Here is a 27,572-nt window from a genome sequence, read left to right as displayed (position 1 = left end):
TTAATGTCTACCATTTTTCTTTGAGTTCTTGGAGAATGTTTCATTCTGGTTCAGTCATTCACCAATTTAAGTTGTTTTTTTGTTTTTGCAGCATTCGCCTTACTGTTCACTGTTTCCATTGCATTTTTTTTTATTGTGGTAAAATATACATACCATAAAGCTTAACACTTTAACCATTTTTAAGCATACAATGTGGTGGCAGTAAGTTGTGCAACCATCACCACTATCCATCTCCAGGACTTTTTCATCATCCCAAACTGAAACTCTCCCTGTCCCTGGCAACCTCTATTCTACCATCTATCTCTATCATTTTGCCTGTTCTAGGTACTTCATATAAGTGGAATCATATAATTTTTGTCCTTTTGTCTGGCTTATTTCACTTAACATGTCTTCAAGGTCCATCCATGTTGTAGCATGTATCAGAATTTCATTCATTTTTAAGGCCAGAATAATATTCCATTGTATATATATACTGCATTTTGCTTACCCATTTATCTGTCAATGGATGGTTGAGTTGTTTCCATCTTTTGGCTGTTGTGAATAATGCTGCTATGAACATTAGCGTGTAAATATCTGTTCAAGTCCCTGGTTTCAATTCTTTGGGGCATACACTAGAAGTGGAACTGATGGATTATATAGTAATTCTGTGTTTAATTTTTTGAGGAACCATCATACAGTTTTCCACAGTGGCTGCACCATTTTACAGTCCTACCAACAATGCATAGGGATTCCAACTTCTCCACATCCTTATTGATACTTATGATTTTCTGTTTTTTTTTAATTGAGGTAACATTGGTTTATAACATTATATAAGTTTCATGTGTACAAAATATATGTCTACTTCTGGGTACACTACAGCATGCTCACCACTAAAAATTTAGTTTCTATTCATCACCATAGTTGACCCTCTACCCATTTCACACTGCCCCCCAACACCTTCCCCTCTGATAACTACTCTGTTCTCTGTATCTACATGTTTGTTTTTGTTTGGTTTGGTGTATTCACTTATTTTGGTTTTCTGTTTGCCTTTCGGATTCCACATATGAGTGAAATCATACAGTATTTGTCTTTCCCCATCTGACTTATGTCACTTAATGTAATACCCTCAAGGTCCATCCATGTTGTTGCAAATGGCAGGATTTCATCTTTTTATGGCTGAGTAGTATTCCATTGTGTGTGTGTGTGTCCATTCACCCATTGACAGGCACTTAGGTTGTTTCCATTTTTTGGCTATTATAAATAATGCTATGATGAATATAGGGGTGCATAAGTTTTTTCTAATTAGTGTTTTCATATTCTTCAGATAAATACCCAGAAGTTGAATAGCTGGATCATATGGTAGTTCTTTTGTTAATTTTTTGAGGAAACTTCATACTGTTTTCCATTAGTGGCTGCACCGATTTACATTCCCATCAACAGTGTATGAGTGTTCCCTTTTCTCTGCCTCCTTTCCAACACTTTTTATCTCTCGCCTTTTTGATAATAGCCATTCTAACAGGCATGAGGTAATATTTCATTATGGTTTTCATTTGCAGTTCCCTGATAATTAGTGATGTTGAACATCTCTTCATGTGCCTGTTAGCTATCTATATGTTTTCTTTGGAAAAATGTCTATTCAGGTCCTCTGCCCATTTTGAAATTGGGTTGTTTGTTTTTTTTGTTGTTGAGTTGTATGAGTTCTTTATATATTTTGGATAATAACCCCTTATCAGATATGAAGCTTTTTAGTTTGATGTTGTCCCATTTGTTGATTTTTGTTTTTGTTTCCTTTGCCTGAGGATACATGCTCAGAAAGATATTGCTAAGACCAATGGCAAAGAGCATACTGCCTGTGTTTTCTTCTAGGAGTATTATGGTTTCAGGTCTTACATTCAAGTTTTTAATCCATTTAATCTGTTGGGGGTTTTTTTTCCTTTATAACAGCCATCCCAATGGGTATGATATAGTATCTCACTGTAGTTTTAATTTGTATTTCCCTAATGATTAGCGATGTTGAGCATCTTTTCATGTGCTTATTGGCACATTCGTATATTTTCTTTGGAGAAATGTCTATTCAAGACCTTTGTCCATTTTTTAGTTGTTTTTTTTAATTGTTATTAAGTTCTAAGTGTTCTTTACATATTCTGGATATTAATCCCTTATTAAATATATGATTTACAAATATTTTCTCCCATTCTGTGGGTTACCTTTTCACTCTGTTGATAGTGGCTTTTAATGCACAAAATTCTTTAATTTTGATGAATCCAATTTATCTATTTTTTTTCCTTCTGTTGCCTTGCACTTTTGGCTTTATATTTCAAGAAATCATTGCCAAATCCAATGTCATAAAACTTTTCCCCTTTGTTTTTTCTAAGAGTTTTATAGTTTTAGCTCTTACATTTAGGTCCTTGATCCATCTTGAATTAATTTTTGTTTATGGTTTGAAATAAGGGTCTAATTTCATTATATTGAAAATGGATATCCAGTTTTCCCAACACCATTTGTTGAAAACACTGTCTTTGCCCCCATTAAATGGTTGGCACCCTTGTTGAAAATCACTTGACCATATATGTGAAGTTTTATTTCTGGGCCCTCTATTCTATTCCTTTGGTCTGTACATCTGTCCTTATGCTACTACTGTGGCTTTGTAGCAAGTTTTGAAATCAGAAAGTGTGAATCTCCCAACTTTTGTTCTTTTTCAAGATTGTTATGGCTATTTAGATTCCCTTGAGATTCCATGTGAATTTTAGAATAAGTTTTTCTGTTTCTGTCATTGGAATTTTGACAGAGATCGCATTGAATCTGTAGATCATTTGGGGCAGTACTGTCATCTCAACAATATTAAGTCTTCTGATCCATGAACATGGGCTGTCTTTCCATTTATTTATGCTTTCATTAATTTCTTTCATCAATGTTTTATAGTTTTTAGTGCCATTGCATTTTTTAACTGCAAATAATATCTTTCAACCCAATGAATATTTTTCTGATCCTGAATTTTTCCTTGTGTTTGTGGGAAGCATACCCTGTTACTGTGTTAGAGATGATATATCTTTATCATGACTATGAATTAGAATTGTTGTACGTGTTCTCCTGTTTCTTATATGAGTTTGCTTCAAAGGGGAAATTTTCTCAACTTTCTTAAATTGGTCCTTTCTTTCCATCTTATGAGAATTTCCTTAATAGAGTGACTCAAAAGAGGAACAACTAGGTTTTTCAGGACTGGGATTTGGGATGAGTTCTGTCAGAGATCATGTAAATTTTTGTTGAAAATGTGAAGATCACAGGAAAAGAAGATGGGAAAATTTATATGTAATGTAATTTTTCCTTGAAAAAGGTAGAGACCTAGTAGTGTATCCAAGGTAAGGAGGAAGCTTATGCCAAAGGAAAATGGTGAGTTGTAGATGTTAGATCACTGTGTTAAGAACCTATCCTACCACCACCCACAGGCTTTTCTCCTCAGGTCACAGAATTCCAGGCTAGTAGGTCCTTCCCTCATCCTGATCTCAGCAGCTCTACATCTTGCAGTAATTCTTCCAAGTGTCTGGCATATGTATGGCACCCTTACCTATTTTCCAGCAATGAAAACCTTTTGCCCCATCATACTTGTTCAGCTGTTTCTGCAGCATTTTTGAAAGAAAAGGGGAGGTTAAAAACTGTAGACCCAGATCACTACTTTTAACTGAAAGTTTCACCTTTCTTCTAAACTGCAAGATGAAAAATACAAAGCATAACAAAACAACTATGGGTCAAAGAATTAATATGTCTTATCCAACCCATTGGCCTCACTTTACTGCTAAGAAAATCATTCTCAGAGAGATTGAATTATTTGCCTAAATTCATATAAGTAGTCAAATGACAGTAGAATTTTTTTTAACTCACAAAATTAAAATTTTTAAATCCAGTGATTTTTTTTCTACTACATTACATAGCTTACCCAATTCACTGTATTTGTATGAATGCTGCTGTCTTTTGTTTCTTATCTGTGGAATAATTAAACGGTAGCAACCACTATATATATGTGCAAATGCATAAATACATATGCATTTGTATATATATAATATATACTCTTTTATTAATGGTTTATTATGTACCATTAACCTAGAATACTTTTTTCAACTATAAGAAGAGAAAATGATAATACCTACCTTGTAAGGTTGTTATGGGAATTATATTATTTATTATGTTTTATGTAGATGGGGATACTGAGTCATAGAAGGCTCAAAGCCTCCTTGCCATAAAAGTTAAGGAACCTGGATTTGAGCCTGGGAACCATGGCCCCAATGTCCACAGTCCTAATCACTGTGCTATAGGGTTTCCCACAATTTTACTACTATATACACTTTTAAATTAAAAACAAACCTAAGCATACACAACTCACCACCCCAAACCCTCTAACTTCTTCCAGAAAGCAATTCTCTGAAAGCATGTGCCCTCTGCACGTTTTATCTTTGTGGCCTTTTAATGACGTCAGCTTGGAAATACTCCTCGCAAAAAGGTACAGAGGTAGGATCAGTATTTTGCAGATGGGGTTAAGAGGTTAAGCATCTTGCTTACTGGTTTTAAGGAGTTGAAGTAAAAGCCAAGAACGCTTGGCCCAAACTGCTGAGTGGAAACCAAGAGACCACACTTCTCTATCCCTCTCAGTCAGCCTTTGGTTTGGTTTGAAGAGTGTGGTTTTGCCATCAGTATCACAGGGGAAAATGACATATTTTGAATACATCACTTAATTCCTGGAGAAGAATGAATACAGGCTGTCATTACCAAGAGACATAGTTCTAAAAGCTTTTTCTAAATTTAAAAATAACAAGAGAGAAAAAGAGTCTTCAGATACTTTGTGCTTGAAAGCCTCTGGATTCATTCCATTTTAAAGTACTATTCATTCAGGTACAAGAAGATTTGATGGCAAAATTAGGAGAAATGGAGGGGAGCATTTTTTTATTCTCTTGTCCTGTTGATAGAGAGAGAATATCATGGGGTCTGAGTCCATGGGAAAAGTCCTTACCTCTCTGTGCCTCTGTTTCTTCATCTGTAAAATAAATAATAATGATCAGCCCTACTTCGTAGAACTGTTGAAAGGATTAGCAACGCCAGGCACATAGTAAACGGTGTCATTACACTTGTGGTTGTTAGGGTCTTCACAAAGAGCTGAGGAAACACCCTCACTCCTCCTGGACACACCCCACTCAAATCATCACAGCATAGCCAAGAATAATTCAGAGTGAGTCCCCAGCTCTCCGTGCCTCACACCCTTCTCTGAAGTTTTTAACCGTTGGCCTGTCTATCCCTGTATAGAGGAGCATGGGTAGAAAAGACTGCTTTAGCATGAAGTCAGGTAAAAAGTTATTGTTTCCTTTGCCTAATGGTTCTAGCAAGACTTCCTCCAGACAGGAGCACACAGGCAATCTAGAGGAAGTTTGTCTAAGTGCTTCTCATATTGCATTTCAATGATGGTAAAAAGAACCCACCTTGAAGCAATTCAGTGGGTCTGGGAACAGACTGAGATGTGTGAGAGTAGAGTGGTCCAGTGTTTCTCACACTCTCCCTCTGGAGGAGCCCTGTGAGTAGAAGAAAGTACCCTGGGGCATAGCCCTGGGGTCCTAGGGTAGGGTTTGAAGTGGCTCATCAAAAGCAAGAAATTTCTTCAACATCCTTTCATCTTAAAAATGACGATCTTATTTACAAAGCAGAAATAGAGACACAGACGTAGAGAACAAAGGTAAGGATACCAAGGGGGAAAAAGGTAGATGGGATGAATTGGGAGATTGGAATTGACATATATACACTATTGATACTATTTATAAAATAGATAACTAATGAGAGCCTACTGTATAGCACAGGGAACTCTACTCAATGCTCTGTAGTGACCTAGATAGGAAGGAAATCCAAAAAAGAGGGGATATATGTATACGTATAGCTGATTCACTTTGCTGTACAGTAGAAACTAACACTGTAAAGCAATTATACTCTAATAAATTTTTTTAAATTACTGAGTAATACAAAACAAATGCATGTGCATTTGTATTCTATTCTATAATACACCAATGCTTGGTTTTTTTATGAAAATCACGTGGAGTCCTTTCTCAAATTTTGGAGTACAATTTATGCCCCAGGAAAAAAAAATTATATATATACATATACACACACACATCTTCTGTGCCTTTGTGTCCAGTACATTGTCCTATACCAAGTTTGAACGCCACAGATGTAGTAGAGACAGCACAGACTTTGTACCAGGACCAGCCTGGGTTCTAATCTGGGCTCCACCAGCATGTGCATGTTCTTCACTTCTATGAATCTGTTTTTTCAAATGTATAATGAAGATGACAAACATCATATGGTGTTGTTGAAAAACTTCATGAACTAATATGTGGAAAGAGCCTAGCAGAAACCCTGGCACAGCATAGATACTCAGGAAATGTTACTTCCCTTCCTTACCTACTATGCTTCATGTGGCACATACATATATAACGGATAAAATCTGACAGAGCATCGTCTAGAAACATTCTTGTCTGGATGAAACCAGCAAGGCAAACTTCAGAAATAGTGGAGTCAAATGATGGTAGAGTTCTCATATTCAAAGCTAGATAGCCACGGGCTTCCCTGGTGGCGCAGTGGTTGAGAGTCCACCTGCCGATGCAGGGGACATGGGTTCGTGCCCCGGTCCGGGAAGATCCCACTATGCTGCAGAGCAGCTGGGCCTGTGAGCCGTGGCCACTGAGCCTGCGCGTCCGGATCCTGTGCTCCGCAACGGGAAAGGCCACAACAGTGAGAGGCCTGCATACCGCAAAAAAAAAAAAAAAGTAAAAAGTAAAAAAGAAAAAGCTAGATAGCCACAACCAACAAAATTTCTGTGGCCTAACCAAAAAAAACACCACTATTGGTCAACATCAGGCCTGTCCATCATCTCCTAGCCTCTTGGCCTCCAGTGTGGGGACTTGAGCCTTAGATTTAGTGCTGCCTTTGATAAGCTTGGAATGGCTTCTCATGGGCTGCAGTTCAGCCTTTGCTACTCACTCTCAACAATTTTTTAAATTATTAAATATTCTAAGTATAACAAAAGCATACCAAAAAAAGGATAGTAAACACTCATTATCCACCACCAAGCTTATGAAATAAAATGTTATAGGTATTGACCCCCCCCTTTCTCTTTCCTTACCAGAGGTATTACTATCCTGAATGTGGGATTTATCATTTTAATGACTGCTGTATATTTTTACATACCCATGAATAATATATTGTTTCATATTCAACTTTATAATAAATTATCATATTGCATGTATTTTTCTTGAACTTGCTTTTTACACGTAACATCATGTTTTTGAAACTTTTTCTATGTAGATACATGTAGCTACACTTGGTTCATTGTAACTAATGTATACTTTCTGTTGCATTGAATTTTATTGTGATAATGTACCACCATGTACTAATCTATTCTCTTATTAATGGACAGTTAGTTTCTAACTTTTTGCTGTTATAAACAAAGTTGCAATGAACATTCTTGTAGCTCTCTCCCAGACAGGTGGGAAGCAAGATTTCTCTTCTATAGTGATATATAACTAGGGATTGAATTGCTAGGTCTTTGGTATGTGAATAAGTCACTTAACCAGGCATGATTTAATTGTTCTCCAAAGGGGCTGCACCCATTTACAATCCAATTAGCGATTTATAAGAATTTTCATTTACTCAAATCCTACCAACATCTTGTATGATCCCCCAACTTTTCTTAAATAGATGTGCACACATTTGACTTGTGGGTTGGATTATCTGGTGTGGACCTAGTATACTCCTACCTACCCCCACCTCCAGCCCAATATTGCTCCAAAGTGTGATAAGGAAGTCCTATCTTTGTAGAGAAGTGTAACCTTCTCCAGCCTGACCAAAATAGCAGACTCTTGTCTACCATCTACCCTAGGGCTGTCTGCTTCAGCTTCCATCTGAGAAGGTGACCCTGGACTCATTCTCTGTTGCACAGGATTGGTAGAGTGCCACTCTATCCTATGCCCTTCCAAACACTCCTTGTGGTCAGCAGTACTAAGCTCAAGTATATCACCCTGACCATTTTAGATGCCACCAGCACCAGGTGAGACCTAGTCCCTAGTGAACTAAGAGGAACATGGACCTAAAGGTTCTCATGGGAAAAAGATACATATTTGCGCAACCCTGACTATGGAGCCTACTTTCTTTCCACCATTCCCATCTCCTGCAAAGTATGACTCAACTAGGGAAAAGTGTTAGTGATGGGAAAGGTCTTACAGGGATTTGTTTCAAAAGCCAAGTGCTGCCCTAGGAAACTGCATGGTGAAAACCACTGCACAAATGAGTAACCAACCAAAATAGAGTTGTGCACAGAAGAGTTTGTTTGGACAAATTCATCACATTGCCCTGTGATTAATCCATTGTTCCTGTCCTTTATGCCAGTTTAGGACAGCTTGGGAATTTGGAAATTCCTTGATGGGCTCCTCTTAGGGAACTTTGATTACTGGTCTGCACTTGACCCTGTGCCACATTGTGGACTACTGCTGTCTGCCAAATGTGGCCTCTCCAGTTCCCAGCAAATTCCCAGGTTCTGTTCCTGTTTCAACCATTGGTCCCCACATAAAATCAGATGCAGGACTCTGAGCTGGAAGGAAGCTGGTAGATCTTGTAGTTCCACAGCTTCACTTTACATTTGAGAAATCAAAGATTGACCTGTGTCGGAAGTGGCAGAACTATGATTCAATCCCAAGTCTATCTTCCTCCAAAATCCACGCTCTTGTGAATGGCACTGAAGTCATGGGAAGAATGAGATTGCCTTGTAAGACAGTGTAAGTGTAAGAATAAGGGAATCTGGATTCTGGGGCACTCCAATCTTTAGAGTTCTAGAAGAGAAGGAAAAGCCTACACAGAAATACGGGAAAGAACAACTGATGAGGGAGATGGAGAGAGGATGCTGTGATGGGGCTCAAGAGAAGAAAGCATTTTAAATTGAGAGGGAGATTAACTGTGTCTGATGCTGTAAGAGGGTGAGTAAGAGGAAGCCAGAGAAGTGACCACTGGATTGGGAATGTGGAGATCATTGGGGACCTTCAAAAAGCCCATTTCAGCAGAACTGTTGAGACAAAAGTCACTGCAAAATAGGTTAAAAGGTGAGGGCTTTCAATTTTCAATTGACGGGTAATGACATTTTTAGCCCTTTTGCTTGCAAAAAGCACCCAAAATCAGGAGAAGTTAAAACAAAGCCACAAATTTGAGGAAATTAAGAAATATTTAACCATAAGAACACCATAGATGAGGACAGAAAGAATACAAGGAGTGGCAAGTGATGTAAGCAGTCAGATGTAATGCTGAAGAAGAAATACTGAAGAGGAACTAGCCTTGTAGCCTTGCAGAATCTTGGAAAGCTCAAAACCTGGAGCTGTCAGGTATTGCAGAAGGCAAGGAAGGGTTATGGGGTGAAGACTGGACTATGTTTAAAAGTTTACCTAAGGATCTTTTCAACCTTCAGAACTACTCTCCTCCACTACAATTACAAAACTACTTTTCCAGCTCCACCAGAAAAGAGAAGTATGTTCTCTGGCAAAATTAAATAAGAATGGTTTCCTGGATGGACACCAGGCATGGGAGATTCTGGAGACTTGCATAACAAATGTTGCTACTTCCAACCCTCCCCTTTGTCAATTCCAGAACTAACACAAAGGAAAGAGTTTGAAAACTACTTCTCTGTAGAAATAAGTATGTCAGAGGGGGAAAAATGCTCAAACATTGATATTTGAGGGTCCTCAATGAAAAAATCAAAAACTGTTGACAAAAACTGATCATCCACCAACTGGCATACCCCACCATGCACACAGAGCTTCCAACAAGTCTTAGTCTCGCTCATCCGCTATGAACAGATGTATAGTCAAAGATCACTTCACATTTGAAATCTTTACCAGGAAAAATTAGGAAGTGAGTACTCTTTCAAGAAGTTGTGTTTTGAAGAGAAATGCATTGAATTGGTCAATAGCTAGAGGGAGATGTGGGGTCACAGAATATTTATTTTGTTAAGATGAAAGATACTAGAGTATATTTATATGCTGGTAATCATCTCCAGTATTTTTCTTCCTGACTTGAAACAAATGTGTAGTCACAGATATTTAGAAAAAGCTTTTTCAGTATGTCTGCTTCTAGTTAGGATGTAGAGGCATATGAAAAACCTTCATTTTCATGGTCAACCAGAAAAGTCCAGACAAAATAAAATTCACATGTTCTTCTGGGGCTAGCAGACACACAGGAAGAACTGATGAACTGAATTAGAGAGAAACAAGCCCTATAGAGCTGAGCAGAGATCTACAGAAACTTCCATACTTGGAGGTGGATGCCTGATCTGGCTAGGGAAATTGGAAATGTAGGCCAGCCATGGACAGAGACTTTTCAGGCATGAGGAAAAGTCAACTGAGCCTTAGACAACAATGTGTGCCATTGCGTGGATTATCTGAAAGAGCCCCAATGAAAAAAGAAATTTCTTAGCCTAATAATTCTTCCCTCTCATCCACACCTCTGCATTTTTCCAAGAAAGCAGCAGTGGAGGACTTGTTGAAAAGCAGAGAGAAATCACTTAATCCCATGGATACTTGTGGTACTTGGATTCTGGAGTCCTAAGGTTAAGCAAAATTATCTGAAGCTGTGCCTAACTCCCTCCCACCTCAAATACAGGAAAGATCACAAAGGCGGGGCAAGGCAGAAGGCTGGGACTTTGGCCAATAACACTCTAGGGAATACACTGTAATTAAAGCTGTGTTCCAACCCAAAATCAACCTAACTCAAGGGAGAATCTAAATATTCAGCTTCCCACCCCAGCTTACAAAGATAAAAGGCTTACACTCTGCAATGAGTCAGCAAAACAAATCAGTATTATACCTAAGTTTCCACTGCTTTTTTAAAAATATATAATGTGTGAAATACAAGTTAAAAGATTGTGAGACATGGGAAGAAGTAGGAAAATGTAATCCATAATCAAGAAAAAAACACAGTAATGGAAGCAAACCACAAATGACTCAATTATTGGAATTAGTAGACAGGGATTTTTAAACAACTATTATAAACATATAAAGAATTTACAGGAAAAGGTGAATATAATGGAGGAAAACGAGGGATATCGGGAAAAAAAAAGAAAACCGAGTGAAAACTGTGGACTGAAAATTTTTTCTGCAGAAAATGGATTAATGAACTTAAAAACACATTAATAGAAATTATTTAAACTGAAAGAGAGAAAGGGAAAAGATGGAGGTGGTGATGAACCAGATCCTATTATTTATGGGGTAATATCAAGTGATCTAATACATGTGTAATTAGAATACCAAACATGATGTTCCACACACGGATTCAAAAAGCTGAAAGAACCCCAAACGGGACAAATACAAAAATAATAATAATAATAACCTAAGCACATCACAGCTGAATTCTTGAAAGCCAGAATAAGGTAGGAATCTTAAAAGCAGTCCAAGGGGGAGGGAAAAGACATATTACAGAGAAACAACAATGAAAATCACTTACTTTTCACCGGAAAAAAAACACAGGCAATCCTGAAGACAAAGGATCAATCTCTTTAAAGAGATAAAAGGGAAGAAAAGTCAATTTTGAACTCTGTATCCAGTGAAAATATCCTTAAAATTGAAGGTGAAATTAAGACATTTCTAGAAAGAAAAAAAAGCTAAGAGAATCATCACCAGCAAATCTGCACTACAAAATAAATAAATAAATGCTAAAAGAATTCTTTAAGCAGAGAAAAAATGATACCAGGTATAAACTAAAGCTACATAAAAAGGGAGAGTACCAGAAATGGTAACTATTTTCTTAATTTCATAAAAAGACAATTATTTAAGACAGAAACAATTAACACTGTATTTTGGAGTGAATTACGTATACAGAAGTAGAATATGTGACAACAAAGGGTGAGAGGGAATTACATGGAAGTATAATATTAAAGGATTTTTCCGTTATATGAGAAGTGGAATAATATTAACTTTTGGTAGCCTGTCATAAAATAAGGATAACTCTCCATACAGCAACTGCTAAAATGAAATGAAAGGGAGGATATTACTATAGATCCTATAGATATTAAAAGAGAATAAAGGAATATTAAGAACAAAGTAATAGAAATAAATTCAACAATTATAATGGAAATTAATAAATACCTGTGCATGTTACTGTATAGAACTTATACCTCACTTTAAAAAAATATAGCAAAGAATCTTTGGTTCAACATGCATCCTGATGTCATTAATCATATTGGCCTATTCTTTGGTAAAAATCACAAAGAGGACATGAGTTCTATACATTATAAACAAATGATCAGTGTTGGTTGTGGGACTTCAAGACTCCAAAGTAACAGCAAAAATGTCTTTAATTAATCTTTGCTATTCTGTTCTGTTTACTTCATGTTTTTTGTAGTCAACCCTGGAGCCCTGAGACATCTGGAAATATTGTGACTGTAGCATTAGTGGTTAACAGTGATGTGTGTTTACTGTATAGCTGAGGCTCCAAAGCCAAAAACTCCAGGACATTTGAGAAAAGTCAATTCCACAAAGGCTGTTTTACTAGGAGACAAGTGGACAATGCAGAGCTGATGTTGGGTTTTGGGGGGTGGTGGAGGTTGTTTTTATAGACTGAAAATGTGGTAGATGTTGCCCAACCCCAAGGAGGATTTTGCAGTAGGAGCATCACTGGGATACTTGGGGTAAAAAGTTGTTGAAGTGCTTCTTGACGTGCTTATGTGCATTTATCCTTTAATGTTTTCATCGGCAAATATTAAAATGTCACAATACAACTGGAATCCCAGAAAGTAATCTTCAAGAAGTTTACAAAGATTCCGAGAGCAAGAGAAAGCCCTACAAACACTGTAACTGATTCTCCTCGCTCCCTATCCCTACAAACCAGCGTAGTGCTGGTTGCATGGTGTGTGCTCAATAAATAGTTGTGGAAATGAATGAATTTATGGATGGATGCATCCAAACTGGAGTCATTCATTCAACAACAAGTCACTCTATGTCCATCGATAAGTGTCACAGGGGTTGCAAAAGGAACACAAGACATAGGGCCTGAAAACCCTTAACTTCTAAGTAGGAACACTGGCAGAAACACGAAACCACCAAGGAAAAGAGGCGACTCTTTAATAGCAGCCTGTCTTCATAGGACTCCCAGACTCTCTCATTTCCCAGGAAGATAATATTTCATTTGGTAGTAACCAAGTCCTCAGAGAGGAGAGCTTCTTATCGCCCCCTTTAAAAGATCTTTCTCCCAGTTTTCTTTCATTTCTAAGAGAGCATTAAAAAAATACTCTTTATTAATAGTCCTATTGTCCCAGAATTAAAATGGACCCACAATTTCCATGAAACCATCTGTTTTGTTTGCTTAGATGTAGGAACGTAGAGAAGGGGCATGGAGTAGGGAGGTGGGGCCGTAAGTCAGCTGACCTTTTACCAAGGAGGGTGGTATAAGGGGAGTGTGACCACTGCTTGGGACTAGTGAGCTCATCATATCTTGCCAGACACAAAGTATCAAGGATAAGGACAGTTTCCAAAACAGCCTTTGCTTGTTCTGGTACCAAAAAATAGAAAGCTCAAGAAAATACTTGTAAAGGAAAGGAAATAGGCTTAGAGAAAACACCCCAGTTCCCAGACTTTTTTTGGCTGGGAAAAAATACAGAAAAGCCAGGGAACCTTTTCCACAGCCCCATTGTGCCTTTTTTTAGTCCTCTTTTTGAAGTTTTAATCTTAACACAATATTCCAATTTTAGTGTTACCAAAATGTCCTAAACCTCACTAGTCAATGACCTAGTCAAAGATAAGGGACTTCCTTGGTGGTCCAGTGGCTAAGAATCCACCTTCCAATGCAGGGGATGCGGGTTCAATCCCTGGTCGAGGAACTAAGATCCCACATTCCGCAGGGCAACTAAGCCCGTGCACTCTAGAGCCCACGGGCCACAATGAAGATCCTGTGTGCCGCAACTAAGACCCAAGGCAGGCAAATAAATAGATTTTTTAAATGACCAAAGATAAGACCACATTTACTTTTGATGCTCAATCTCCACCCCCGCCAATTGTCAGAAATAAGCCCCCAAAGCCATAATGCCCCTCAGCTATACCGAAGGGTTTCAGGGTGACACCTCTGTGTGCCCAGGAATAAACCTCAGTTTTCCTGTCCCAGCCTCACTCTCATATCCCAGCCTCACTCTCATGCCACCTTGTTTGCTGTTATCCTTATGAAACCGCCAACCTGCAGGGCAAAGTTGCCCTCTGCCAGGTGACTGCTAATGCCACCCTCCCCCTCCCTTTGGTGGCCTCAGTTGGGGACTCCACTGTCATCTTTAACCCTCCTTCTAATGCATAGAGGTATGCTCTTTCTCATTACCAAATGATAGAGTTGAAATTAAATTATGGCTTTTAATGGAATTTATTAAAATTGGGGGGAAGGGGCTTCCCTGGTGGCACAGTGGTTGAGAGTCCGCCTCCCGATGCAGGGGACATGGGTTCGTGCCCCGGTCCGGGAAGATCCCACATGCCGTGGAGCGGCTGGGCCCGTGAGCCATGGTTGCTGAGCCTGCGCGTCCGGAGCCTGTGCTCCGCAATGGGAGAGGCCACAACAGTGAGAGGCCTGCATACTGCAAAAAAAGAAAAAAAAAAATGGGGGGAGGGGGTATGTAAAGAGGTACAACACAGAAAATGGTCTATAACCACATAGACCCAGTCCTACAGCCCTACAGTCAATTACTACCAGGTCAGCTCCTGCCTGGCCACCGTCCACATGGCCAATGAAGCTTATTTCCTCCTCCCACCTCTTCAGCAAATATTTGTTGAATGTCTATAATGTCCCGGGTACTACAGCAGACACAGAAGATATAGTGGAGACCAAAACAGACATGGCCCAGCCCTGATGGAGTTTAAAGTCTAGAACTGAAACAAATGAACAAACTAAACTAAAGTGAACAGATAATCACATAATCAAATATTATTAGTTATAAAATGTTCTAAGTGCTATAAAGCAACAATTGTGGGGTGCCATGTGAAGTCTAATTGAGGGAGCTAATTTGAATTGGGAAAGTCACATGAGGCTACTTTGAGCAATTGATATTTAGGTTGGGATTGCAGGCTGGGTAAGAATTAGCCCAGTGAAGAGCTGGGGAAAGAGCCCCCCCAGCCCCCAGGCAGCAGTGACTGCAGGTGTGAAGGATCTGCTGGAGAAAGGAGCTTAGGAAGACCAGTGGGGCTCAGGTGAAGGGTGTGGGAGCAGAACGGTGCAAGATAAGGCTGTCAAGGAGGCAGAGGATCCATCCCTTGAAGGCACTTGAAGGTCATAGTGAGGATCTGAGATTTTATCCCAAGTGTAATCAATGGCTGTGAAGGGTTTTGAGCAGGGGAGTGAATGACATGTTTTGATCCATATTTTAAGAACACTCTGGCAGCCATGTGGAGATTGAATTCAGGAGGGGTGAGAAGGCAGTCAAAAGACAGCCAGTGACTTTCCCAATGGTCTAAGTAAGAAACGATGGTCACACAGACCATGAGGTTGGCAGAAGAGATGAAGAAGTGTCAGTTTCAAGGTATGTTTAGAGCGCGACCAATGGTATCTAATGTTAGATTACGTGCGGGAGCAAGAGAGAGGAGAGTCAAGGTAGAGGGGGTCAAAGAAGGCTTCTGGTTTCTGATTTGGGCAGCTGGGCACATGGTCTGATATCTGGGCACTGATAAGACAAGCAGACAATAATCAGTACATTTCCCAAATTCTGAGTTACTTGGTCTTAAATATTCCACCTAAGAAGCATCAGCAGCCTGGGCCAGGGACAGGCTCAGGCTAAACTCTTTTCAGTTTGTCTTTTAAAACCTCCAACCTGGCAATCAAGTCTCACCCATGACCACCCCATTACATCAGTTTTAACAAAAGGTTAATTCTGCATTGGACTTCCTCTTTAAGTAATTACCAGGATAAGCCAGTAATAAATTTTATACATTCATTTATTCAAGAGAGAAACAGTTTAATATAATGACTGAGAGTAGGGCATCTGGGTTGAAATCCCACCTCTGCCACTTAGTAGTGGAGGGGCTTTGGGCAACTTTCTTAGCCTCTCTCTCTGTGACTCAACTGAGTCACAGAGTCCTTATCTGTGAAATAGAGATAATATTAGTATCTACCTCAAAGAGCTATCATAAGGCATAAGTAAATTAATTACATGTATTTTTTCAAACAGAGCTTGACACAGTATAAGTACTCAGGTGGTGTTAAAAATTGCCATTGCTGGGCTCCCCTGGTGGCGCAGTGGTTGAGAGTCCGCCTGCCAATGCAGGGGACACGGGTTCGTGCCCCGGTCCAGGAAGATCCCACATGCTGTGGAGCGGCTGGGCCCGTGAGCCATGGCCGCTGAGCCTGCGCATCCGGAGCCTGTGCTCCGCAATAGGAGAGACCACAACAGTGAGAGGCCCGCGTACCGCAAAAAAAAAAAAAAAAATTGCCATTGCTCTTCATTAATTCAAGTTTTACTGAAAACTGCCCACTGTCTTATGCTGCTTGGCAAAGTAGAAAGCCGGGCAGATTTTTTTTGAATCAGGTAGATTTGACCTCAAGCCTCTGCCCTCCTACTTAACTAACCTCTCTGAACCCAAGTTTTCTTATCTATACTATGAGGGCAATAATACCTACCTTGAGTGGTTATTCTGAGGATGACATCAGAAATCTTTGTGCAGGGTCTTGTATATAATGGATGCTCAGTGAACAGGAGGTTCTTTCCCTGCTCAAAAGAAGTTTCCCCACTTAATTTATTTTTTTTTAATTTTGTAATAGATCTGTACTGGAGTATAATTGCTTCACAGTACTGCATTAGTTTCTGTTGTACAACAAAGTGAACCAGCCATATGCGTACATATATCCCCATATCCCCTCCTTCTTGAAGCTCCCTTCCACCCTCCCAATCTAGATGACCTCTCTAGGTCATCGCAAAGCACCAAGCTGATCTCCCTGTGCTATGCGGCTGCTTCCCACTAGCTAACTGTTTTACATTCGGTAGTGTATATATGTCGATGCTACTCTCACTTTGCCCAAGCTTCCCCCTCCCCCACCCCCCGTGTCTGGTCTTTGTTGTAGCATGCAGGATCTTTGTTGAGGCATGCGGAATTCTCTCTAGTTGTGGCGTGCAGGTTTTCTCTCTCTGGTTGTGGCACGTGGGCTCCAGAGCGTGTGGGCTCCATAGTTTGCGGCACGTGGGCTCTCTAGTTGAGGTGCATGAGCTCAGTAGTTGTGGCGCGAGAGATTAGTTGCCTTGAGGCATGTGGGATCTTAGTTCCCCGAGCAGGGATCGAACCTGCGTCCCCTGCATTGGAAGGTGGATTCTTTTACCACTGGACCACCAGGGAAGTCCCTAGGGTGTTGCACCTTTTATTGACTTTCTGTTGCCATTCAATTTCACAACTCTGTAGGTCTAGAAGTTAACATGTAGAAAATTGATAGTAGTCCCCACTTAATTTAAATTGTGCATCTCCACCCTCTGCCCTTAAAGAAACCCCAGAGTGAGGAGGGTAATTTCAAATGCTTTATGGGCTTATTCATGAATGAAGTTCATATTCTTTTTCAGAAAGTACACTTTCTTGCCCTTTTCAGCACAGTATGAAGCTATTTAATCGACGGGAACCTGAACGTGGACATTTTACATCTCTGAGGGAATGGTTCACAAAGATTCCAATTGGTCCCCAAACCTTCACGTTTCCCACTGCTATCGGACCCTTTCCCAATACCATAGCCCACTTCCTCTTCCTGCCCCACTACCACCTGGAGCAATCAAAGGAAGAAAACATGGCCACCAGCCCACAGAAAACACTCTTGGTCGTCCTAGAAAGCATAGATTGCCTGCGTCTTTATTTTCAAAGCTGACTACATGGTTTTCTCTGGCACAACTCTTCTGGTGGCAGCTTGCTCCAGACGCCTACCCCTCCTGCCTGTGGTCCTTGTGGTGGCCTTGCCCTGGGTTCTTAGTACCCACCTTTTTCTGGCTCACATGAGCCCTTTCCATCTTGATATAAAGTTGCCTAAGAAGACAAGTCTTAAGACTCGTTTCCAACGTAGAATGAAAACTTTGTCCTGTTCAGGAAATGGAAAATTTTCACCTGCACATGGAGATGCCTGAAGTGTCCTTTCCCTCAATCCTTGAAACCTCACTTATTCTACACTGTGGCCGACCCTGAATGGATAATTTACTAGAAAGGCTTTCCTGCTGATAGGGTTTTGGGGGACTGTTGGGGCAATATAGACTATCCACGAAGATAAGAAGACTAAAGCATGTGACTATCAACAGCAAAATAGAAAATGCTGTAATAAGACTAACAGGCTGTCTTTGGATTTCAGGGAACAGATCCGTCAAGGCCTAGAAGAACTCCAGAAGGTTCTGCCAGGAGGAGACACTTACATGCATGAAGGATTTGAAAGGGTAATTTTAAAAGAGTGTTAAACTCCAAAAGAAGATTGTGATGTGGAAACATCAACACAGGGATGGCTGATGAGATGAGACACACATATTAAAGGAACTGAATAACACCCAATGGCGAGACTGAAAACAATTTTCCATAAGTGTGTCTATGATAACTCCATCCAAAAGGGCCGAATAAATGAAATTCCTTCCTCCTTCCCTGACACTGATGAGGGTCTCTTAGCTAATGCTTGGCTGGCACTCATGAATCATGCCACACACAAGTCCTCTCTATTCCCAAGGTAACCTTTTCTATATATTTCTTCAGAGGTTGAGACAGAATTGCAATGACTTCAGTCTTAAGCAAAACAAGTCCCTGTCTATGAGAGGAAAGATACTGATCCAGGGTAACTTCAGATGAACATCATCCATTGATATTTGAGTGAAACCTGGGTGAATTACATAAAGAATCAAGGCTGACCCAAGACTGTGGATCCAACACCAGAGATCACTGCCCGCTATGGCATTTGTAGTAGCAAACAGTGGCTATATGTCTAATGGCTCTTTCATGTGTTTTTCAGGCCAGTGAGCAGATTTATTATGAAAACAGTCAAGGTAAGAGTATATTCCTAATTACCATTATGAATTATTTAACTTTTTTCTGTGTTTCCTTCTGAAAAAGTGCCTCAGTAATTTCATGTTTGAAAAGACACAGGATATTGCCTCTAATCCTTAAACACACACTTCATCACAGAGAAGGAATGCATAGAAAGATGGCACAAATGAGGTCAAATTCTACTGTCTTGATGATTCCCCCAAAAAAAGTTATGTAAAAGTAATTAAGATCTCATTATGGGCTACAGTCTGTAATGCTCATGAACAGTTTTGCATGTTGAATTCATTAAGTTAATAAACACTTGGAGGGGTTAGTAAAGCCTTGGATTTTTATGTCAAATTTAATTTTCTTGTCCTTCTCTGAGCTCCAAGCCTCTTCATTGCTGTGACTGGATACGATTTTAGATTAAGATACCAGTTTGGCTTAAACTTTCCTTCATTTAAGTGGAAAAAAAAGAATAAAATGTACTTAATGGCATGCTTAGCACGGAGAAATAATATTTATTATTATTATAATTTTAGCTATTATTACTATTACTACCCTGGCTTTCATGGGTAGCATTTCTCTATCTGAAGCAAATCTCTTAAAAGAGATTCAGTATTAGAGTGGGGATTTTTCTCCCAGGCCTGTAGAGGTGTCCACATCCTCTTTCACTCTAAACTGCAACAAATAGGTCAGACCCAATATCAACAGCAACACTTGTTATTATAAAGACACCATCATCAATGTTACTGGAAGTTTCAAAATCACTGAAAGAATTCTAGTAGGTTTTGCCAACTGCAAAACTAATGCTTCCAGTAATACTTCCAGTCAGCTTATAAATCATGATGACTGTTACTCTTTGCCAAACTCTTCAAAGGATGTTGCATATGTGGCCAAGGACAGCATGTGAGAAGGACCCCTGAAAGGCTCAGGTGGTCGAGTTTGCCCTCGGGCCTTGGCGAGAGTCATGTGGACCGTTGCTAGGAAATAGTCATGTTTGATTCACTGTAGCTACTCCCAGCTATCAGTCCAGCAACCATTTCACCAGGTTTGGTCTTTTTTTTAAGATAAGACTTGGAAACCCAGAAACAAAACATATTCCCCCTTAGAGTCTGTCCCACATTCTTCTTCGTGCCAGAGCTACTTCCAGTCCCCACGGAAAAGTTGCTGATTCTCACAATACTGACCTTGGGTGGTGGAGCTGTGCAGAGACAGACTCCCAGGGCTGAGAGGGAGTTTCCCTTGGTGCAGCGGGATGAACTGAGTGGGTCTGTGTTGTCTGAGCAGGATACAGGACAGCCAGCGTCATCATCGCTCTGACGGATGGGGAACTGCATGAGGACCTCTTCTTCTATTCAGAGAGGGAGGTAAGCCACGGCCCGGCCTATGTCAGACATGGAAACGGTGCTTCTTCCTTCTGAAATGGGCTGCAGTCTTTCCACTCGGGCAAACTGTTAAGTGTTCTTTGCAAAGTCCCTGGATAAAATAGTGTCCCATATGTGAAAGATACTAACAATAACTTATTTTTAAAGTGAATCTTCATGTCTCACACCTGGTAGGTATTTTTCCCTTTTCCACAGATTTGCATATTACTCTGTGTTTTAAGGGACAGAATATATGTGCCGTGCCTTTCTCGAAAGCGGTGTTGAAATACCATATATAACTTTTCAACAAAGCCATTGGTTCTGTTTTTCCTTCATTTCTACTAAAACCAGGAGGGAAAAGAATTACTTGAAATATGTGAAAGCCAATTTTGTCAAAATGTATTAATCACTGAAATTATTCCTCTAGAACCAAAGCTGAACATTAATTGGGGAAAAGTAAATTGTAATCTCTCCTTCAGTATTTCTTTTTTCCTTTTCTTTATGCCCTTCCAAAGCACTCCTTAAAGCAAGTGAAGGAATCCTCTCTACATGAAGCTTTCATTTTATAAAGAGATTCAGAAAAAGAGGTTTATCTAAGAGTTGAAAAGTGATGTTTATATTTGGGAAATTCTTTTCTTTCAAATTTCACATTTGAGCTACATGTATATGTGGCCCCAGGAAACCAGTTCACCATAGGAATGTACTGAAGCCTCATTAGTGACAAAGGCTCATTCAGGCCAAGTTAGAAAGAAACACAATAAGGAAAAAGACAGGCAGTGATGGAGGGAGATGCCAGCCTCTGGAGGAGGAATCAATCAGAGAATTACACTTATCTCAAGGTCTTGACTACTATTTAATTTAAGTTCAGCTTCCTCCGTAAGCAAGAAATTGATATGCATTCATTCATTCATTCAGTGCTAACTGAGAGCTTGGCCTGTACGGGCACTTTGCTAGACATTAGAACGACACTGGTGAGTAAGACACTGTTGCTGCCTTTATGGGCTTTACTGTGTAATACTGTTCAGCTTTTTGAAGCCTCTGTTGGCAAAGGGCATGAGGGAATTAAGTAGATAAATGCATTATTGACACCCTACACTAACTTGTACAAAATTTACAAGGGGGAAACCCACAAGTAAATATGACAGAGGCTCCCTGAGCATCCAGGAAATAATATATTTCTGTACTCTACAGTTGAAACTAACTGTATAATGGGAATGCAAAATGGCTTATTTGGATGCTAAACAACTGTCAACTAAAGTAAAAACCCTAATAAGGAAATAACTGAATATAAAATAAATGATAGGTGTCAGAGGTTTAAAGTAGAAGTTAGTAGAAAAGAATTTTAGGTATGGCACACACAAACTTGGAAAAATATTTGCAGTGCCAATGCCAATAGGATGAAGGTGTCTGAAAAAGAAACATAAAGCTCAAGATATATAAAGAAAATGAGCCTTCCATTTTTGATGATTCTGTACAAAGCCCAACTAGAGGAGAAAAGCCATAGAAGTCGTTGCAGAGAAGGCTGGGGCTAGACTGTACCTAAAAGTTTATTTTATCCTGAAAGCAACAAGAAATATTTCTAACATGAAGGAAAGAAGATGTATGTTTCTGCCCCTTCTAAAATTCAGTGTCAGTCACAAGTGGGTTTGAGTACTAAGAGAGGGGAAAAAGGGACGCAATTCAAATCAATATGCATATATTGAGCACCTACTGTATGTTTACTATCAATGATTTATTAAGTTTCTACTGTATATACCAAGGATTTCCAATTTTTGTTTTCTCTTCTGAAACGAAGAACCTGGAAGAGCCTGTAATAAATCAGATATTAAAATCAAGCCAAAATCTGGATATTATTCATTAGGTTGCCCTCTCAATACTTACTTGTAGATAAAGTTGTGAGTTCACCCACTCAAATATGGACCTTAAATCCCATACCATTGACCCAGTGTCTTCTTTGGGAATCAAAAAGGCCATATTCATGAAGGTGCTGACATTGATGAGTATCTGCATTGTTCTATGCCTCATGTGAGGAGCTCTGCATTTATTTTCTCATTTAATCTCCAAAGCACTTTACAGAGAAAAGCCAAGTGTCAAACCCAGGTATGTTGGATTCCAAAGGTCACATCCTTTCCGATAGAGCATGCTGCCATTACAAAGGAAGAACGTATGTCAATAAAAATTCATCAGAGGAATAGAAAAGATAATCATTTCCCCAGAATATTTAATATGACTTATCTTAGCCTATGGTATCCTTTTCCTCCCCTCATCATTCAAAGCTTCTCATCAAGACTCTACTTCTGTGGATCTTCCTCAACATTTCCCATTAGACTAATCACTCCCCTCACATCCACCATATTGCATTAGAATGTGATGTTCACTGGAGAATTGGCTCTTTGGAGACAGGGATTGCCCTCTCCCTTGTGGTACCTGGCATATAGTAGGTGCTCAATAAATACCTGATCACTGCAGTTAGGCTGGGTGATCCAAAAGGAGTACATTTGCCACTGCTTCTCTCTCTAAATGTCTTTTCTTTCATTGGCCCAGGCTAACAGATCCCGAGATCTTGGTGCAATCGTTTACTGTGTGGGTGTGAAGGATTTCAATGAAACACAGGTATGAGCATGGATTTCCTGAGGTTTGGGAGCATACTCAGCTTGTGAATGATAGAAGACATGCAGTCAGTGCAGAGGGTGCATCAGCAACATAAATATCCATTAGATGGATGATTTTTCCTGAAATGCTATTGGATGTGTGAGAGATGTGAACTTATTTGCTAATGTGCTTGAGGGTCTTCAATGCAGACCATCCAGGCAGCATCTTTTTTGGTTGACTTTCTTAGTACATGTTAAATTGCCAGGAGGTCAAAGTAGATCGAAATTAACTTGGAAAACATGTTTTTTTTTAAATTTAATTTGATAAATCTGATTTTCTTATTTAAATGGCAAACATCCCTTTTTTCTCATTAAAGGTGCAATGCATTTCAATACCCCCCAAAATGGAAATAATTGGCCAGTGGGCAAAAAAGTATGTCCAAGTGTTCACAATAAGCAAACTGTAAAAATGTGTTAGCAACCTAAATAGATGTTCTTCAAAGTACTTCATAGTTTTTTTTGTTCTAATAACATTGACAAAGTTCAGGATATGTTGTTAAATGAATAAAATAGGGTTACAAAACAGTATGGGAATAGTATGAGTCTACTTTTTAAAGTAAAATGTGTATATTTATATAGGAAAAGTCTGAAAAACTATATCAAATTAACAGTAATAGAAAGATGATGGATGGCTGGATGGACAGACAGATGAATTATTGATAACTTTTTTCTTTTTCTTTTAACACTCCTGGTTTTTTGAAATTTCCCAATGATTGTGTATTACTTTTACAATCAGTAAAAATCCTGGTACTGACTGACTGTGGCAATCACAGCACTAGACAGAGTTTGGGAGTAGAAAATCTCCACAGATCAGTTTCTCCTTTCTCCAGTCCTCCGCTCCATAAAGCAGGAGCAACCAAACCAATCGCAAGGGTCCTTTCCTCAATGAGCAGTTTGGGTGAAAGATAAGGGTCCCCATTCATTGGGCTCGCTCAACACCAAAGCTTGAATTTATTTTTAAAAAGTTGCTTTGAAAGGAAACTTGAGTCTGTTTGATTCAAATATAGTTGCCAACAGAAATGTGGTTGAATGGGAGAAAAATAAGCCAATGGCCTGCCCCCAAATCCATAAATACATCAACCCAGGCCAAATGTTCATCTAGCTGGGCAATCTTACCGCTGGTCCCAAGGAGACAAGTATTAAAACAAATGTAAAAGCTGGAACCAACCCTCCGGACCCGCTCCAGAGTAAATCCCCTGGTAATCTCATTATGACAGAGGGCTTCTCAGTGAGGTCCCTGAGCCCAGGCAAGCCCTCAAGTTCCTATGGGTTTTAAAAGGAGATGGAGGCCCCTGGACCCAGTGGCTTTCCTCAGTTCTCCACGTCCAAGCCTGACACATCTCCTTGTGTGTTTGCTGTGTCCTCAGCTGGCCCGGATCGCCGACAGTAAGGATCACGTGTTTCCGGTAAATGATGGCTTCCAGGCCCTGCAAGGCATCATCCACTCAGTGAGTAGAGTACTTCCTCTGAGAATGGATCCCCAAGCACTTCCTGCCCCCTGACCTGCTGTAGATACCCCAATTCCATCTCACTAAGGCTGGTTTTCTTCTACATTTCCTTGTATATCTTTATATCTGTCATGTTCCACGTCTCCATCCTGCCGTTCACACATGTTCCTTTTCTCATTCTCCTGTGCCAGTTCTTTACCCTACAATGGAACATTAAAAATGGAAAGGAAAGTTGCTCTGGCAGCGAGCCAAACTTCAGGCAGTTCTCATACTGGAAGGACTGCAGCTGATGCTGTGCACTTGACCGACCTCAGCTTTCCCAACCGTGTCTGAACTCAAGCTGCTTTCTGAACATTGCAGGCCCCACCTATATCACTTGGCCATCAGAGGCACTTTCAACCAGTGGTTTTCTATCTTGGCTGCCCATTGATGATTATCTGAACAGGATTTTTAAGATCTTCCCAAGTGATTTTAATGGAACCACTGCTTTAGATCTATAATCCCCAAATATGAATGTTTCTTTTTTTATATTAAACTTTTATTCATTTAATGAATGGAACTTACCTGGAGTCACAACATAGATTCTTTTTTTTTCTTTTTTCTTTTTTGTGGCCCATTTGTTTTTTGGTTTTTTGGTGTTTTTTTTTTTTAATAGTTGATTTACAATGTTGTGTTACTTTCAGGTGTACAGCAAAGTGATTCAGTTACACACATACATGCACACACACACACACATATTCTTTTTCAGATTCTCAGATTCTTTTCCCTTGTAGGTTATTATAAGGTATTGAGTATAGTTCCCTGTGCTATACAGTAGGTCCTTGTTGGTTATCTATTTTATATATAGTAGTGTGTATATGTTAATCCCAAACTACTAATTTATACCTTCCCCTGTTTTCCCCTTTGGCAACCAGAAGTTTGTTTTCTATGTCTGTGGGTCTATTTCTGTTTTGTAAATAAGTTCATTTATATCATTTTTTTAGATTCCACATTTAAGCGGTATCATATGATATTTGCCTTTGTCTGGCTTACTTTGCTTAGTATCATCATCTCTAAGTCCATCCATGTTCCTGCAGTTGGCATTTTTTAATTCTTTTTCATGGCTGAGTGATATTTCACCCTCATTGTAAAATATGAGGGTTTCAATGTTCACCAGAGTTTGCACCGTCACCAGCCCTCTTTTTCATCCCATCCTGGTTTTTTATCATCCCTTTCCTATCAGTGAACAGGACCTGGCTTTCTGGGCCTCTCTTTTCTACCATCCATCCCCCAGGCTAGGCCCTTGGTCCAGCTGGAATATTGGAGGATGCTAGTCTTTGAAGCCTCAGCCAAAAAACCTATGTGTGTACTGCTCCTGTAATAAAGTCCAGGGTTGCTGAAGCCTCCATCTTTAAGTTTGGGGACCAGGCAGACAGACAGTGGTTTCTCCAGTTGGAGCTCATGAGGCTTCAGACTTGAGGTCCAGGATGCAGATTCAGAGCTCAGAGGATCACTGTCCTCTTAAGATGTCAACGGCGTCTTAAGCCAGGTTTACCCATCAGGAGCTTGGGATCTGCCCAGCTTCCGCAGACTGACCTAGGAAACCTCCAACCTGGATGTGCTTCATGCTCCCTCTTCCTCCCTCCAAGGTTTGCTTAGAACCCCAGCAGAGTGGAAAACAGAGTGAGAAGTAGGAACTTTGGAGCTGGTCAGCCCAGAGTTGAAAGGCTGACCCAACAGCTTACCATTTATAGATCCTTAGATGAGGTATTTCGCTTAGTTCCATATTTGTATAAGGGATTAATGATAAGACACATGTCGTAGGCTTGTTTGAGGATTACAAGAGATAATAACACTAGTGAAAATACCTAATATTTTTCCAGGCACATAATCAGTCCTCAAGACATATGAATTATTTCCTCTTCCATGTCCCTTCATCATCATATGAGAAACCTTGGTGTCAGCTTCCTCCTCACCCTCTAAATTTTCTTGAATATACATAAAAATCACCTGGGGAATCTTGTTTGCAATACCCATTCCCAGGCCCTATCCCCAGGAGCTTCTATCACAGTCAGTATGTGATGGAGCCTATGAAACTGCATCTTTTCAATCTGCATGTTTTAATCAGTGCCCCAGGTGTTGTACTTTCACAATAGTGATATATGTGACCTTACATTTTCAGAACTGTGAAAAATAATTCCACCCCAAGTTGGGAGTTCCTATCCTAAATATGTCTATATGACAGTCATCTTCTTTAAGATGTGTTTGCAAGGGACAGAAACACACTTAAACCACCTTAACCAGAAAGTGAAAATTATTGAAAGGATAGAGAAGTTATCAGTGCCAATTATGGATCCCCAGGTGAGGGACTCCTACTGTAAACAAGTTCTGGGGTCAGTGTGGTATACCTGACAGTATAAGTGACAAGAAATGTCATAACCAGGTAAAACAACACCCAAATAGTGATTTAGATAGACAGTTAACAGCAGGATTTCGGCCTGATCATGAATCCTGTGGCAGCTCAGAGGTGGACTGTTCTGGACCGGAGCCTTCATGAGAAACTGGGGTAGAGGATGGGTGATGGGTAACACCAGAGAAGAGATGGCGTGACCTCAGCCCAAAGACTGGAAAAGAGCAGGCATATTTTTAAGACAGTAATAATACCTATCTGTCTAGTGGGAGAGTTTGGATAAAGGAGTCAGGAGTAATGGAAAATAAGTCGAGACATTGGGTTAGAAGCAGATTGATGGGAGCCTTGAAGGAACTTTGACTCCAACTTAGTGTAATCACTGAAACACTTTGAACATCTAACAAGTAATATTTAAGAAGAGAATCTGATGGCAGTGTCCCTATATATAGAAAGGAGACTGGGGACGCCCAGAGGCAGGAACCCAGACATGAGGCTACTACAGAAGTCCTTTCTTCAGATGGCTGGGTTTGAACAGGGACAACTCTTACCTGTTCAAAGGTTCTTATGAGCCATGTGCCACATCATTCAACAGTTGGTTCCTACCCAAATAATTTGAGTATTTTTATCTGCATAAATTGCTGTTGTTCTTGAATATTTCAACCTTAGCCACTCACCCAAGCTTAACATGGGCCCAGATGTTTGTAAAACTCTCCCTGCCCCCAATGGAAATCACC

General features: G+C 39.9%; 1 protein-coding gene across 6 annotated transcripts in view; it reads left to right on the top strand.

Moving 5' to 3' along the window:
• The window catches only part of ANTXR1 (ANTXR cell adhesion molecule 1), a 293,533-nt gene that overhangs the window by 40,330 nt on the left and 225,631 nt on the right, over window positions 1-27,572 (top strand). For all 6 annotated transcript variants that reach the window (XR_014017420.1, XM_081253940.1, XM_081253943.1 and 3 more), the window contains exons 4-8: window positions 18,328-18,409; window positions 18,970-19,003; window positions 20,274-20,353; window positions 22,895-22,963; window positions 24,369-24,449. Coding sequence is in view for 5 of the 6 variants with exons in the window: in XM_081253940.1 (XP_081110066.1) it covers window positions 18,328-18,409; window positions 18,970-19,003; window positions 20,274-20,353; window positions 22,895-22,963; window positions 24,369-24,449 (346 nt within the window). In the remaining variant the exon portion in view is untranslated. The remainder of the gene's footprint in view (window positions 1-18,327; window positions 18,410-18,969; window positions 19,004-20,273; window positions 20,354-22,894; window positions 22,964-24,368; window positions 24,450-27,572) is intronic.

This window comes from Mesoplodon bidens (genome assembly GCF_964165515.1).
Source record: "Mesoplodon bidens genome assembly, chromosome: 14".
NCBI lineage: Eukaryota > Metazoa > Chordata > Mammalia > Artiodactyla > Ziphiidae > Mesoplodon > Mesoplodon bidens.
This window is presented reverse-complemented; position numbering and strand designations above follow the sequence as displayed.